The 14595-nt window shown below is 38.1% G+C and overlaps 1 protein-coding gene across 2 annotated transcripts in view; it reads right to left on the bottom strand.

Annotated features, from left to right (window-relative positions):
* Positions 1 to 14595, bottom strand: part of LOC146482355 (uncharacterized) — a 45809-nt gene that overhangs the window by 7837 nt on the left and 23377 nt on the right. For both annotated transcript variants that reach the window (XM_085107209.1, XM_085107210.1), the window contains exons 22-23: positions 11107 to 11277; positions 9774 to 9955 (exon numbers count right to left, since the gene is read on the bottom strand). In XM_085107209.1, coding sequence (XP_084963335.1) covers positions 9774 to 9955; positions 11107 to 11277 — 353 coding nt within the window. The remainder of the gene's footprint in view (positions 1 to 9773; positions 9956 to 11106; positions 11278 to 14595) is intronic.

Genomic DNA, 14595 nt, shown 5'->3' with positions numbered 1-14595 from the left:
ACAAAAGCAGGCCAATCAAAATCGATTCTTGTCGCGTATATCGCGAGGGAGGGGACCCACTCACCCCCTACCTGTGTGACGTCAAAGCATCATTTGATTTATTCATTAAAACCGGATTAAATTTGTGGTGCCATATTGTTAACATGTTGTGGACTCAAGTGTGCCGTTTTCAAACGGAAATTTCACCATTTTGAAGCGGTGAATCGAAAGCATAACTTCTAAGAAGCACTCGATATTGAAAACGGTGGAAATCGGAGAGTTTCTGGCGAAGGAATGACGGTCTTAGAAGCACGATGGAAGACTTAAAAGAGGTTATCGTCATGGAATTTCCGAAATTTCCAGGAAAATCCTAAGTAGCGTAACACAAGGGAAACAACGTAACGCGATCTTCGTAACTCAAACTATTCCATTAGCAAGGATAATTTTATCAATCTGCGAAGCATACAGTTGGAATAAATGAATCAGCCACAGCACCACGCGTAAATGCCAGTATAGGCATCTTGTGTTTTTGTTAAAAATGAGTAGTCCTAGAACGCACTGTTCGATTTTATTTAGCCGCAAAAAAAAAAGAGAAAGAAAAGAAAAGGAAAAAACAACAAAAAAACAACAACAACAACAAAAAACCAGCATAATTAAAATACGTGGAGGCGTGCTTCACTCCTTGGTATGCAGACCAAAAAAAAAATTAAAATGAATAAATAATAGTAATGATGATAATAATAAAATCAAATAAAAATTATATATATATATTTTTCACTCTTCACTACAAGTCCTAACAAGTGAAATTTAAACCCTGAACAAAGCGTAGTAATCCAAAGGCGTTTTTTTCCCTATTGTTTCCTTTGAACAAAGACTGCATGCATATGTAATGTAAGGGCAGCTGTATACCAAATCGATTGTTGAGGGCGAGAAATCGAACTATGTACTATAAATATGTTATAAATGCTATACTATAAATGTGCTTTAAATGTACTATAAATATGGGCTATAAATATGGTCTTACCAAAGCATTGAAGAGAAAATTATACATGTTATATATACTAAAATTTAACCCATGCTTATAAACTTAGACAAGATTCTTAGCCCTTAATTAAAGGCGACAATTAGGCACCATGTTGTATTCGTTTTCAGGCATTAATCAACGGCAAAAATTAGACACATTGTGTAAGATAGAGTTTTAAACGTCTAACCACGAATCAGCTTAGATGTAAACAGTCGGTTGGTTGTTCAATAGCTCTTTACTTTAATTCGACATCTACTTTACTCCTTAGTTCACATAGTGCTCCTATTGAAGAACTTCTCGCATTGCTTTTATGTTGACCGGAGTATGATTGACAACCTACTGCCAAACACTCGTCAACTGCTAATGTAGCCTAACGTAAGCCTTTTTATGATTGGTTGGTATCGGAATTTGTAATATGTTCCTTTTCTGTATTTGACAAAGAAAATTACTTTTCTTTCAAAGTTTTCGATATGTACTTCGCCATGTCCAACCAAAATAAAGCAATAGGAGAAACATAAAAATTAAAATGAACATTTGCAGCAAAAAAAAATTGTACAAGTCATTTACAATCATAAGTTTGTTTAATATTAAGTTGAAGTCTCAAGCAGTGTCCATCGTTGTTGTCGCAAAAAAAAAAACAAACAAACAAAAACAAAACCACACACACTTTCCAAGAAGAGAGGCGGTACTACAAGTTTTTGCGTATTTCCATAAATTACAGAGTACATGTTTACAAGTTTCATTTGCGTAATTAAAAATACGTGGTCATAGAACAAAAGTATTTACATTGATAGTCACATTCAAAGGAAAAGACTTAAAAGGTTATTTTTATTATTATTATGATTCAAACTAGTTCGGTTAAGACTAACTTTAATTAGAAAAATATCAGCTGGTATAAATTCGGTAAGAAACACAGTGAAAACCTACCAAAAACCATAAAAATAGGAAGAATAGCCATTTCCAGGCCAATACCAGCGAAAGGTTAACTTGAAGTAAAATAAGGCAGGATTCAATGTAAACAATCTATTGTTATTTGTAAAAAACCAATTTCAAAAATACTTGACGGAAAGATTAGTGTCCTGAGAAAAAGTCCAAAGCAGAACACCTGCTTATACCAAATTTATATATACCAAGAGAAAACAACGTTTGATCAGCGGTAGATCGGTACTAAACTAAAATATAAATAAAATGGTAAACCATTGAACTTTTTAAATATTTTATCCCCTGGATTCGAATATTCACCATAAAGAAAACACTTATTGCATCACTTCCCAACACCAAACGATAAATAAACTCAAGAAATCCAAAGGTAACATAGCACAAGTGTGAGTTTCTTCATTGTTCTTATTTTCATTGTTTAACAATTTTTATATCCTGAGTCGATTTTCAGGCATTAATTAAAGGTGAAAATTGTTTCGAAAGCGAAAATCAAATTAAGCGCTAAACGTTTGTCTTACCTGAATTATATAGAACGTTTAGCATATACAGAGAGATTTTTTATCAACGAAACTCAAACCGCGACAGAGAACATGATTACCGTCTTTCCAGTGCTTCTAAAAAGTTATCCTGTTTGTACAATGGCGATCTTCGCCATGTTTGTGATTAGTTATAAAGGTAAGATTACTCGCTGCTTGGCACTTTACCATTTTACGACTTTTAAAATCCTGATCTAAAAATAAATTTTTATCAGTCTACATTTCATTATGATATTTTTTCACTAAAGCACTTATTTTCCTTTTGCTGGGTGTGTTTTATGAAGCTTTCAGCCAAGGATCCTCTGAGGCTACTCTGGCTTATCACAACTTTCGGGTGAACAAGTTTTTCTATCTGAACATCACCAGCCTTGCCACGGATCTAATTGAAGACGAAAGCGAGTGTGGGTTTGCCTGTTTAGAAAGCTCTTCTTGCTTTTCTTATAACTTGGCTGCATTTCCTGACCGTAATGGAAAACTGTTATGTGAACTGCTGTCATTGGACAAATACAACAACTCGGATAAGTTTGCCTCCAACCAGTTTTTCCATCACTTCAATCTCCTGGTAAGGAGAATTTACAATTCATTTACGATAAACGAATAACAATACTGCTATTTAATCAGAGAAAAACTCTCGCTGGACGCTATTGTAAAAACAGATTACATGTTATACGTAAAACTAGTTTCAGAAATCGAAAAGTTAAGCAAGCAGAGAAAACAATCACTTTGATTTTACTGTACAAAATATCCAAGTGTTTTTCAACACGGTCAGTTAATTTAGTTGTTGTCTCGTATTTGAAATCTCTTAAATGTTTTCCGCGATAGCTTCTCTGGTCATTAGGACTATCTACGGTTGTACCTTTACAATAACTGGTCAAATTTCTCTTTAACGTCCCATTATAGCCCTCGAGAAGCATTTGTAAGGAAGGCTTCACCGGGAAAAACTGCGAAACAAGTAAGGGACTTTTCCCGAAAGTATTTTCTTGATATTACAGTACTTGGCACCCGCCAGGTGTTGCATTGAATATGTTATTGCAGCAGTCACCAGTCAGAAACCTTCTTTATGACTTTTGCTTGTTATTCTAGCTGCCAAGTCACTGACCTGTTAGATGGACGTATTTTTTGGTGTCTGTATCCATTGTGGAAAAATCAACTTTCCATTCGTTTACGTTTTATTTTGTTGAAAATAGGCATTTCCAGTTTCAATTTCGTTTTATTTTTTACCCTTTCTAAGATCTTCTTTTCCCATTAGTCATAACCCGCGCAGAAATAATTCTGAATTTTTAGGACCATTCTTAAGAAATAAGAGTTTCTTGGACCATCTCGGCCCTAGATGCGCAAAACGTGCGCGTAGAAGGAAAAGGAGGCACCGCGCTTAAATGTAGTTAGTTGTACAGAAAGGGATGCGGACCGGGGTATTAATGGCTTCTCTGATATTGTAGCTATGGAATTCAGTTCAGTCATGTTTATTAAAAGATTTAAACAATTCTAGTCAGTAAGTACATGTCCATGAGTGTATTAAGTTGATTCTTACTGCAGATGTCAACGAGTGCAAGAGCAACCCTTGTCTCAACAATGGCACATGCACTGATCGAGTCAATGGCTTCAACTGCAGTTGTCCACCAGGATTTACAGGGGAAAGATGCGAAACAGCAGGTAACAACAAACTTAGATGCTATTCTCTATAGATAAATAACAACATAGCATAACCGCCGACATGACATTAATTTATTACCAGAGTATTAATTTGGTTCATTAGATTTCAAGGCAACATTCACTTGTGACAACTCAATGGAAATGTTTGCTGATGGTAGAAGCCTCGGTAAAGATAACGGGATGTGGAATCGCCCGGAGACCTTTCTGATACCAGGAGACACCCAAGTTATTTCAGTGGCAGGAAAGGACTCGGGAGTAAAGTATGGTTTACTCGGCTCCTTCAGCAACGGACTGGTGACTAATGAAAGCTGGCGATGCAGTGGTGTATTATCTCCCGGATGGAATTCCCCGGATTTCGATGACCAGCAGTGGCCTCTTGCAGTTGTGGTTGCAAATCACGGTGACTCACCTTGGGGATTTATCAGTGGTATAGCAAGCAAGGCAAAGTGGATATGGACTTCTCGCCAATATAGTGATGTTTATTGTAGACTAAATCTACGGTAAATTAGTATCCAAAAAACAAAATTTTTCACCTAAAGTAGACTTCCTCCTTTGCGCTGATAAAATCAAGGAATGTTCGGAAGCTAAACTGATGCCATTAAGCTGCGAGCATAGCCATTTTTTTCTTAATTTTTTTTATCCCCCGCCCTATCTATTTTGTGCCAAGCAGTTTTTGTGACTGTGAACAATTTTAATCAGGATTGTAATGTTAACTTCTTTTAAGACAATTTCAGTTGGGCTTAACTGTGCCATAAATAGCGCGAACGGTATGACTTTATTCCTTGAGTGTGGTGTTAATGTTCAACTCGGAGTAATAAAGATTATCTTACATCAGTTACAAAAACAACAAGCATTGTAAGTAATCTAGAGTAATCGATTCCTTCAGAAAAATGAACCCTTGATAGAATATATTAATACTGAATTGATAATAATAATTTATAATAACAACATTTAATAATTAATAATTAATTACTAGATCAGTTTTTACCAACGAAACAATTTACAGTAAATTCGCAGTTTCCCTCTACAAAATATGGCATTTACGGTAACGAAATAAATGTAGTTTTATCGTGTTTTGCACATACATTAAGGGGGTTAGTTTCTAAAGAAACTGTGGGGCTACGTTGGTGGGGAGTGGAAACGAATATTTCATCAGCAGATTCAAGCAATCTCTTTACGGTGGCCAAATGGGCCTAATCAACTCTGTTCATAAAACAAAACATTTGTATAAATAGCACAGGCTGTTAATGTAAGAATACTGCATGTAATTAGAAAAAAAGGACAGCTTGCCAATTCTATCAAGTTTAAGGTTGCGTTCGATTGACCGCATGCCAGGATTAATATGAAGGCAATAGTCTCTAGATTTCTAGTTTTAGGGGCGAGCATAAGGTATATGACTTATTTACAAGCACTTGCTCGCGCATGCTGTTCAAGACCAGTTTTGTATCCAGGTGACTTCATAAACCTAGGCCTCTTATGAACGATTTTAAGTAATCATTGCTTATATTCTTTTTCCGGAATATGGCAATGGAACATATCCTGAGTACTTTCACTGGTATTTGAACTCTTAGTGGATAAGGTAACTTTGCTATAAAACCAGTTCCATTCATTTTAGAAGTTTTGTTCTGTTTCAGATTGGAAACTCGAAAGAGTGTTTTGTTCCATTTCCAAACACCTCAGCTGCGCCTTGTGTTTTTAAACTGACTACTTGGTGTTGGAAAATCGGATGAAGCACTGTTCCTCTTACTCAATATATTACTTCACTGTGATTTTAGGCAACACTGCTTGTGGGATGTTTCTGTAAGAGTCGCTGCATACTATTTCTTTTCTTTCATCTCCTCTAACTCTTTTCACTGGTTATTTTTGATGCTACATACACTTGTGTATGAAAACGGAACATTTTCGCTGTTTCTTTCAGAGTATAATCAGGAATTTATCAGTTATTAATCCACCCCCCCCCCCCCCCCCTCCCCACTCGTTGTATTTGTAGCTCCCAAAGGTTTGACAATCGCAAATTGCTCTCGGAGGAAAACGCCATCTTTTGCAATTATTATCAGTTTTTGGACCAGAATTGACAATTGAGAATTGAGTTAGAAAGTGATCTCTTTCAACGATTCTACTGAGAGTTTTATACAGTTCCGAGACTCACCTGGAAAAAGTTTCCCTGCCAAATACTGATAAAAAATAATATGGATTGTACCCCTGAAATTCCCCATCATTGTTACCTCCTCAAATATTTTTCACCTATGGTTTCAGGGCTTTTTCTTCTGTTGAACCCGTTTCTTTTGGAACTCTCTTTCACTTCTTCTGTGTCAGATCTACTGACATACCTTTTTAGGAGAGAATATGAACCTGTAACAAATTGAGGACTGTAACGGAGAAGTTTATAAGATATCTGTATATTTATCAGTCATAGTGATTTTACAATATTTCAACTTTTAAGATTTCTTGTACGCCATTATTAAAATTTATCTATCTAGATTTCCGTTATTCATTTTTGTAACGCAGTTTGCTGTATATTTGTGAAGAGTGTTATATTTGGTATGTATACAGTATCAGGGACATCCCCACAGGATCCCCCGGCACCCTATTCAAATCCAAGCAAATCTTTCAGATGTATCATGTTCGTTCATTGGACGATAAGTCGAACAATAAAAGAGCGTTTGCAAATAGATCCGAAAAGATCAGTCCTAAAGCCGATCACTTATCTCCAAAACGATGTCGATGCGATGAATGATTTGTTTCACAGGCAGGTATGAACATTTCGCATTTTTAACTCATTTTTTCATGCCTTAAAACACCTTGAGAGTACAAAGTTTACCAGAAATTGCCAAAGAACGAGAAAACTATTTCTGTTAACTGGCCACTGCCGGAAGCTACTTCTATCAAAAGTTGTATCTGGCATTGTTTGTTTTCTGATATAGGCTATTCTCTTCCTCTGCCGAGCGAGCAAAATAATCGTTTGCCGGCGAACGATAGATTAAAACAAAAAAAAAAACCGATTAGATGATAGTTTCACTTGTCCAAATGCCAGGCATTAGCAAAGCAGATCAACCGGCGCGACAAAGATAAACCAGTGAGGCCCTATTAGTGGGGTGTATGGGTTTCCTGTATCTCTTAATTTTTTTTCCTTTAAATATCCCATATCCCCTAACTGATGACGTCATTCCCCGAAAACAAATAAAGTTTACATTAATTGCTTTACAACTACAAAAATAGCCTTTATACTATATATATTTTGCCATTCTCTCAAAATAAACCTCTGAAGCAGTGCACAACCCTGTTAAGTTTCAGCGATCAAAGGAAAATTTATGGTAGGAATCAGTTGCCGAAAGAGGAAGCCGACATCACTGGTGGAAAGGAACACCGACAGATGTCACTTGTTCAGTGAGTCGGAATACAACAGATGTTAGGGTGGATCTTCCTGACTTCCTTCCAGATCTAGTGGCTGTACTTGGCGGAGAAGGGGGTGGGGGTGCGGGGGCAGTCGGTCTTCCCACTTCTGTCACCTCTTCGACCCCTTCCACTTCTGATTATTCAGTTTTGATATTAAAAAAAAAATTAATAAAAGTGACAGGCCAAGCACAACTCCCGCTGGTCGCTAAATGTACATTAAGACCTCAGTATAATGCTCTCTTGTTTACTTTTCTGAGATTTTTTTCTCTTTTGATCAAAACGTGTTCAGATCGTTTTCGCTTCAAGTTCAAACGCGTTATCGGTGAGCCAAGTAGGGGGGGAGGGGGGGGGGGGTCCGAGGCCCTGAAAAAATTTAAAAGTTAAGGCTTCTGAAATGACTAGAAATACATCTAAAACTGCAACACTGATATAAAGTTTTTACTGTATCCACTAGATTATGTTTTCTTTTCTTTTGAAATAACGAGTCAATGCTTCACTCTAGCCCTTACTTTTGACTGAACACAACAGGCCGACTAAGATAAATCTTTGAATGAATGGTTAAATGAAACAGCAACTGATAATCATCGGGACATTTTAAGTCTGATTCATTGAAGGTACCGAAGTTAACAACAACAAGATGCCTATACTGGCATTTACGCGAGATGCATTTATTCCAACTGTATGCTTCGCAGATTTATAAAACTATCCTTGCTGATGGAATAGTTTGAGTCACGATGATCGCGTTACGTTGTTTCCCTTGTGTTACGCGACTCAGACGTTCACCGGAAATTTCTGAAATTCCATTACGATAACGTAAGCTTCTCAATGACCTCTTTTCAGTCTCGCACAGTGGCCTAAGACTGTCAAACAAAGCACGATTCCTTCGCCAGGAATTCTCCGATTTCCACCTTTGTAAAGCTCGAGTGCTTCTTAGAAGTTATTCTTTCGATTTACCGTTTCAAAATTGTTATTTTCCGTTTTAAAACGGCACACTTGAGTCCACAGCATGTTAACAATATGGCGCCACCAATTTAATCCAAGATTAATGAATAAATTAAATGATGCTTTGACGTCACACAAGTAGGGGTGAGTGGGTCCCATCTCTCGCGATATACGCGACAAGAATGGATTTTGATTGGCCTGCTTTTGTTGAAGACAATCAGAACAATACATCCCGAGTAGGAGAGGGGAGAGTTTAATGAATAAATATTAATGTACCGATTTGTGGCTACGACGAAGAAAAAGAAATCGACCCGTTTTTAGTCACGGTATGCCCCTTCAGGGCATCCCGCGTAATAACTAAATCTATTTTTAAATAAACAGCCATTTATTTACTGTGGAACGATTGCCGATGTAACCAAGGCCAGCAAAAAGCGTAAGCAAAATTTTTATTCCTGATCTCCACTCAGTCCAGTTCTTACCCCCGTGCACCACCTATTCTGTGAAAGCAAAGTCTAACCTTTTTGTACAGCAAACACAGCATCAAGCGTATAGGCATCTTGTTTTGTTTTTTTTTTTCTTCGTCGTAGCCACAAATCCGCACATTAATTTATTCATTAAACTCTCCCCTCTCCTAGTCTGGATGTATTGTTCTGATTGTCTTCAACAAAAGCAGACCAATCAAAATCCATTCTTGTCGCTTATATCGCGAGGGAGGGGACCCACTCACCCCTACCTGTGTGACGTCAAAGTATCATTTGATTTATTCATTAAAACCGGATTAAATATGTGGCGCCATATTGTTAACATGTTGTGGACTTAAGTGTGACGGAAATTTCACCATTTTGAAGCGGTAAATCGAAAGAATAACTTCTAAGAAGCACTTGACATATAAAACGGTGGAAATTGGAGAGTTCCTGGCGAAGGAATCGTGCTTTGTTTGACAGTCTTGGAAACACGCTACTTAGGTAAGACCCTTAGTAGCGTAACACAAGGGAAACGACGTAACGCGATCTTCGTGACTCAAGCTATTCCGTTAGCAAGGATAGTTTTATCAATCTGCGAAGCATACAGTTGGAATAAATGAATCAACCACAGCTTCAAGCTAAAAATACCGGTATAGGCATCTTGTTGCTTTGAAATCTTAGCCAATAACATTCATTCAGTAACGACAGCATTGAAATATTTTATTTATGAAATACCATTTAGGTAACTTAAAACAAAATTGATTTGGGATTGATCCACGTTTACATGTCACATAACAAATAACTAACTGGAAATCAATGGAAAATATGTGGGAATTTAACCTGAAAGCCGCTGTTGCCATGATGTTGCTCATCCCAACGTCCACACTCTTATTGTACCCTTCATAAGGACGAATGTGCTTCGTGCCCCCCAACAACGACGGCAAGTACTCACGAAACGTGATGGCCTGGAGCTCAGCCGCTACCAGGCGACGCGCGGCCTGGAATAGCTGCTCGTCGGTAGCCTGGAGAAGAAAAAAATGTATTCAGCATTTCATTAGCATTTGGTGAGTGTGCGTCATAAAATGCATGTAATAAGCAGAAAAATCAAGCAAAGGTCACATCTGCCTAGCTTTTTAGCCATTACAATTTTCAAATACCTTCAGGTCAGCAGTGGCGTTGCCCAAAACAAATATTTTCAATCACTTTATTCGGTTGAAACGAATAATGCCGGACTTAGTACACAAGGTAATTTGGAAGAGTTTTCTGGAACGATGTTCAGGAGTCTTAAGATCGTCTTTTATTGCAAGTAGTTTAGATTCTTCGTGTGAATTTGAAATATGTTTTGATAGTCTTTTAATATTCCAGAGGACCGGTAGAGGCCTGGGACAGCTTGGATTTTTGGTGAGGAGAACCTGAGGAGCAACCTCGTTCCCAGGGTTCTCTCTTTTCCTTCGTTACAGAGGGGGTCCTGGGAACGAGATTGTCTGAGGATATCCAGTTGCTAGTTTCAAAGCGTAACATGTTCACCAACCACTCCTGTTTTAAAACTCGATAGACCAGCTTATCACTCGTCGGCCATGTTGAGTCTCGGAAGAATAAAAAGCTTTGTTTACGCACGGCAAGCCTCGGCCAGACGCGAATTCAGTGCGAGGCTTGCCGTGCAAAAACAAAGCTTTTTATTCTCCTGAGACTCAAAATGTTCGCCGTGTGATAAAGGTCTATTGAAATCTAATTATTTGAGTCAGTGAATTCCTTCGGTGTGATCAAAGCAAAGAGAAAGGTACTGCGCCACCTTTACGTGCAACTGTTGTTTCACAGTATTTCTTTAGTTAGGTTCTATTAGCAGTACAAGCAACTAACGAAAGACCGCGTTTAGCTATAGGGGGCTGTCATGTGGAATGGCCTTAACAACAAACTTAAAGACGATACAGAACTCAACTCTTTCAAGTCCGCTCTGACTTTGTCTGGAACTGGGGCGGCCTGAGGGAGTTGCGTTAGTACTAATCTAGCTATATCTTAGGTTAATTTTTGTGCAATTAACTGTAGAATTGTTTCTTTTAGTATTTGATATTTGTGTCTTTTTAGAATCATAGTTTTCTAATTTGTTATGTAAACGGTTCGCTGGAAGAGCATTTTTAATAAAGTGATACTGTTAATAAAGCTACTACTCCACCTGTGGGTGTTTCCTTTTGTACTCGTCGCAAAGCCGGTTATGTTCGCGCACAAAAAGAGTGTGAAGTGCAATCAAACCCGGCTGAACATTGGCTCGAGAGTCGCCTGCTGCCAACAGGCTGTCTGCATCGCGACCCACTGGATTGTCATTTGCTATCGCCATAGTATTATCCTGCGGTAAGAAATACACAAAAAGATGAAATTCCTTTACACATTTATATATTGATTCATTACTTTCATGCATACATAACCTACTTAATGTACATTCGTGCAAATTCAAAAACTCATTAGCAACTCATAAGCCCATTGACCTATCAAATGGTCGATAATACATCACGTGCAGTGACTTTATATCGATAAACCTCCTCCTTATTAGCATGCTGTGGTTATCAGCTGATAAAACACTCCTCATCAGTATGCGGTGTTTTTCTCGCCTGCTAATTTCCAACGTTTACAAAAGTAAAATTGTTATGAACTCCAGGAATGTTTTAAAAGCTGTTCAAAAAACTCGCAGCACATGTTTTATTGGGTCTAAAACCCGGTAAAACACTCCTGCTCGTTTTTTAAACGTTACTTAAAATTATCTTACTGCATTTAGATTAAATATGCTGCAATCCGCAAGAAGCTTAGACTAATCGTGGCGGGTTACTAGCTAGGATTATAACAAATCAGCAGAAAGTGAATATACACTGCAGGAATTAATAGGATTAAGTGCTAACTTTTATATGCATGAACAAAAAAAAAGGAAATGCCTAAAAAGAACAAAGAAACAAACTAAATGGCTATCGGAAAATTAAAATGCAGTTCTGAAGAGCTTAACAGATCTGAGAAAAGAGGGCAAATCAGAAAATTCGTCCTCATCTTGAAGATAGAGATTTTGCGGGTTCGACAACTTACGGGGATAAATAAAAGTAATTAAGAAGGGAGTAAGAAGGGAGAAATGTTGCTATGAGAGCTTAAGTCTACATCTTATTTCTGTTTAATTTCCTATGCGACTACAACGGGGAGAATTTTATTACGTATCCATTTTCCTTTTTGGATAAATTCGCTTTCTTTTCAGCCGTGATGCACATATGACCCTTCCCTGATAACGTGGAGAGAAAATTGGGACCTTAAGAGCTAGCTACGAAGATTACCCCCAACAAAAATGTCTCTTGAAAATGCGAGTCTGCGTTAATTGAACTTCTTCGCGATTATTCTAATTCGCTCAACTTGGACAATGTAACCGAATTACCCAGTTAGAGCTTAAAAGATTCACTGTCGTGCCCTCACGCTCTCTATAAGACGTTGGATTTGGTCATTTCACGTTGCTGTTCCGCATAGGACAGCAGAGATATTATGTCCAGAAATAGTGAGAAGACTGGTACGAGAAAGGAATTTAGAGATCGTTTGGGTTGACGGATGGACATCGCGCCGACGAACAATAGACCCTTCTCCCAAATGGCGGCAACAGATTTGAATGAGTTAAAATTGAACTGAATGAAAAACTGATACCAGCACTGGAAAGAGCTCCTTTACTTTAGTAACCTTGCAAAGTTTCAGCATATTAGGTGTTATATCAGCTTGGGAAATGTAAGATGAAATTTGACAAACGTACAGACGTTTGTATGACTGGGGGTATACGTCTGTGTAGCAAACCAGCCGTGAACTGCTACTAAAAATAGTTCGCGCGAAAAAATACAGGGAAATGTATGGAAAGTTCAAAACACGACTGGACGTTTTCTGTCACAGCTACATCCCTCCAATTTTTTTCTTAAAATCCTTTTCCTAGTGCCAAAAGTTTCCAATTCATTAATTTTTCAGAAGCGATGTTTTATGAAAGTTATTTGACTTTGGATTTCCATACAAACACTGTTGTTTCAAGCCTGTTTGCCTACCCGTCAAAATGGCGTCGAAAACCGTGATAAGGCCTATTTGGGCGACCTTTGACATGTCACAGCCTGGTTTCTAAACAATGAAACATAACCAGACTTGGTAAACTTACGAAGGGTGCGTTCGATTGACACTATTCCGGAATAAGAATAATAGGAATAAACCCGAACAACCGTTCGATTGAGACGCTATTCCAATTCCGGAATACATGGAATGTATTCCAAACATTCTGCTCCAGAGAGCAGAATACTTGGAATAATCCGGAATAATGACGTCATGCTTCACGGTTTTTTTCAAATCAACAAACAAAATGGCTTCCGCCACACAATAACCTGGCCAGTGATGTTATTTTTCAGCGCTTTGCAAACTCTGTTGACACATGTAAATACTGAGCTCTTCGTTACATTGAATCTGTCTGATATTCGGTCAGTATAAAATGCAGACTGCAGACTGCAGACTGAGTATAAAATGCAGACTGCAGACTGCAGACTGGGTACAAAATGCAGACTGATATCAAAACCGTCTCTTCGTCAAATACAGGATACATTTTCAATTTTCAACTTACCCTAGGGCACGCAATCACATTTCCGAGATCATCTCCCACGAAATTGACCTTATTTTTGACCCATTTCTCAACAGTTTGTTTTCTTTATCTCGATTTGGTAGCTTTCATTTCCTGAGGCCCTTTCTTCACAAAGAAGACTCGAGCTTAATATAAATTGCTTTGCGTTAGTTCGTAAACAATTACGCCCATGACGGTTTTCATAATTATTATAATGAGGGAAACAGACGGGGCAAGCAATTTGGCATCAACAGATTTTAACTAGTTTCTTTGAATATTAACGAAGCTTGTCAAAGACAAATTGTATACCTTCAGTATTCTAGCTATACATGAACACATATTTTATTCAAAAAACATTTCAACATTATTTGGATTTACTCCCACCCTGACTGCCATGCCACTTACCGATGTCGCCGAAGCGGCGAAAAGGTCAACCACGTGCGAAGTAAAGGTCATGTGTCCGCGTTATTGCCTACGTCATGCTTTGCGGTTGTTTATTTCAAGGTTGATGCTATAATAATGTCAATTTCATGGGAAATGATCTCGAAAGACGATTGTATGGCACTAGCGTAAGTTAAGTTGAAAAATTCAAAATGTAGAATAGCATAGAATAGAATATCCTGTATTTGACGTCAAAAGGCGGTTTTGGTCTCAGTCTGCATTTTATACCCGGTCTGCAGTCTGCAGTCTGCATTTTACACCTAGTCTGCATTTTATACCCAGTCTGCAGTCTGCAATCTGCAGTCTGCATTTTATACTGACCGGTCTGATATCGATCTTATTGATTCTTTATTTCCAAGAAACCACAATGTAATCAACAAGTGCTTCTCAACACTTATCGGCTCTCTACCTCCGTGCTGCGGGCCAGTAAGAAGCTCTGGACAGTTTCCAAGTTCTACAACAAGCTGTTCAAATGTGTCCGCCAAAATGCAAAAATGGCTGCGAAACTCTGACAAATTATAATTGGGAACAACAGTTTCCGCATAACCTTCGATGCAAACCGCTTTACGCCGCTCTGACAACAAGTTATTTGCATAAAACAGGGGCAGAAACTCT

Source organism: Pavona decussata, unplaced genomic scaffold, assembly GCF_977016875.1.
Source record: "Pavona decussata unplaced genomic scaffold, jaPavDecu1.1 SCAFFOLD_46, whole genome shotgun sequence".
Lineage (NCBI taxonomy): Eukaryota > Metazoa > Cnidaria > Anthozoa > Scleractinia > Agariciidae > Pavona > Pavona decussata.
This window is presented reverse-complemented; position numbering and strand designations above follow the sequence as displayed.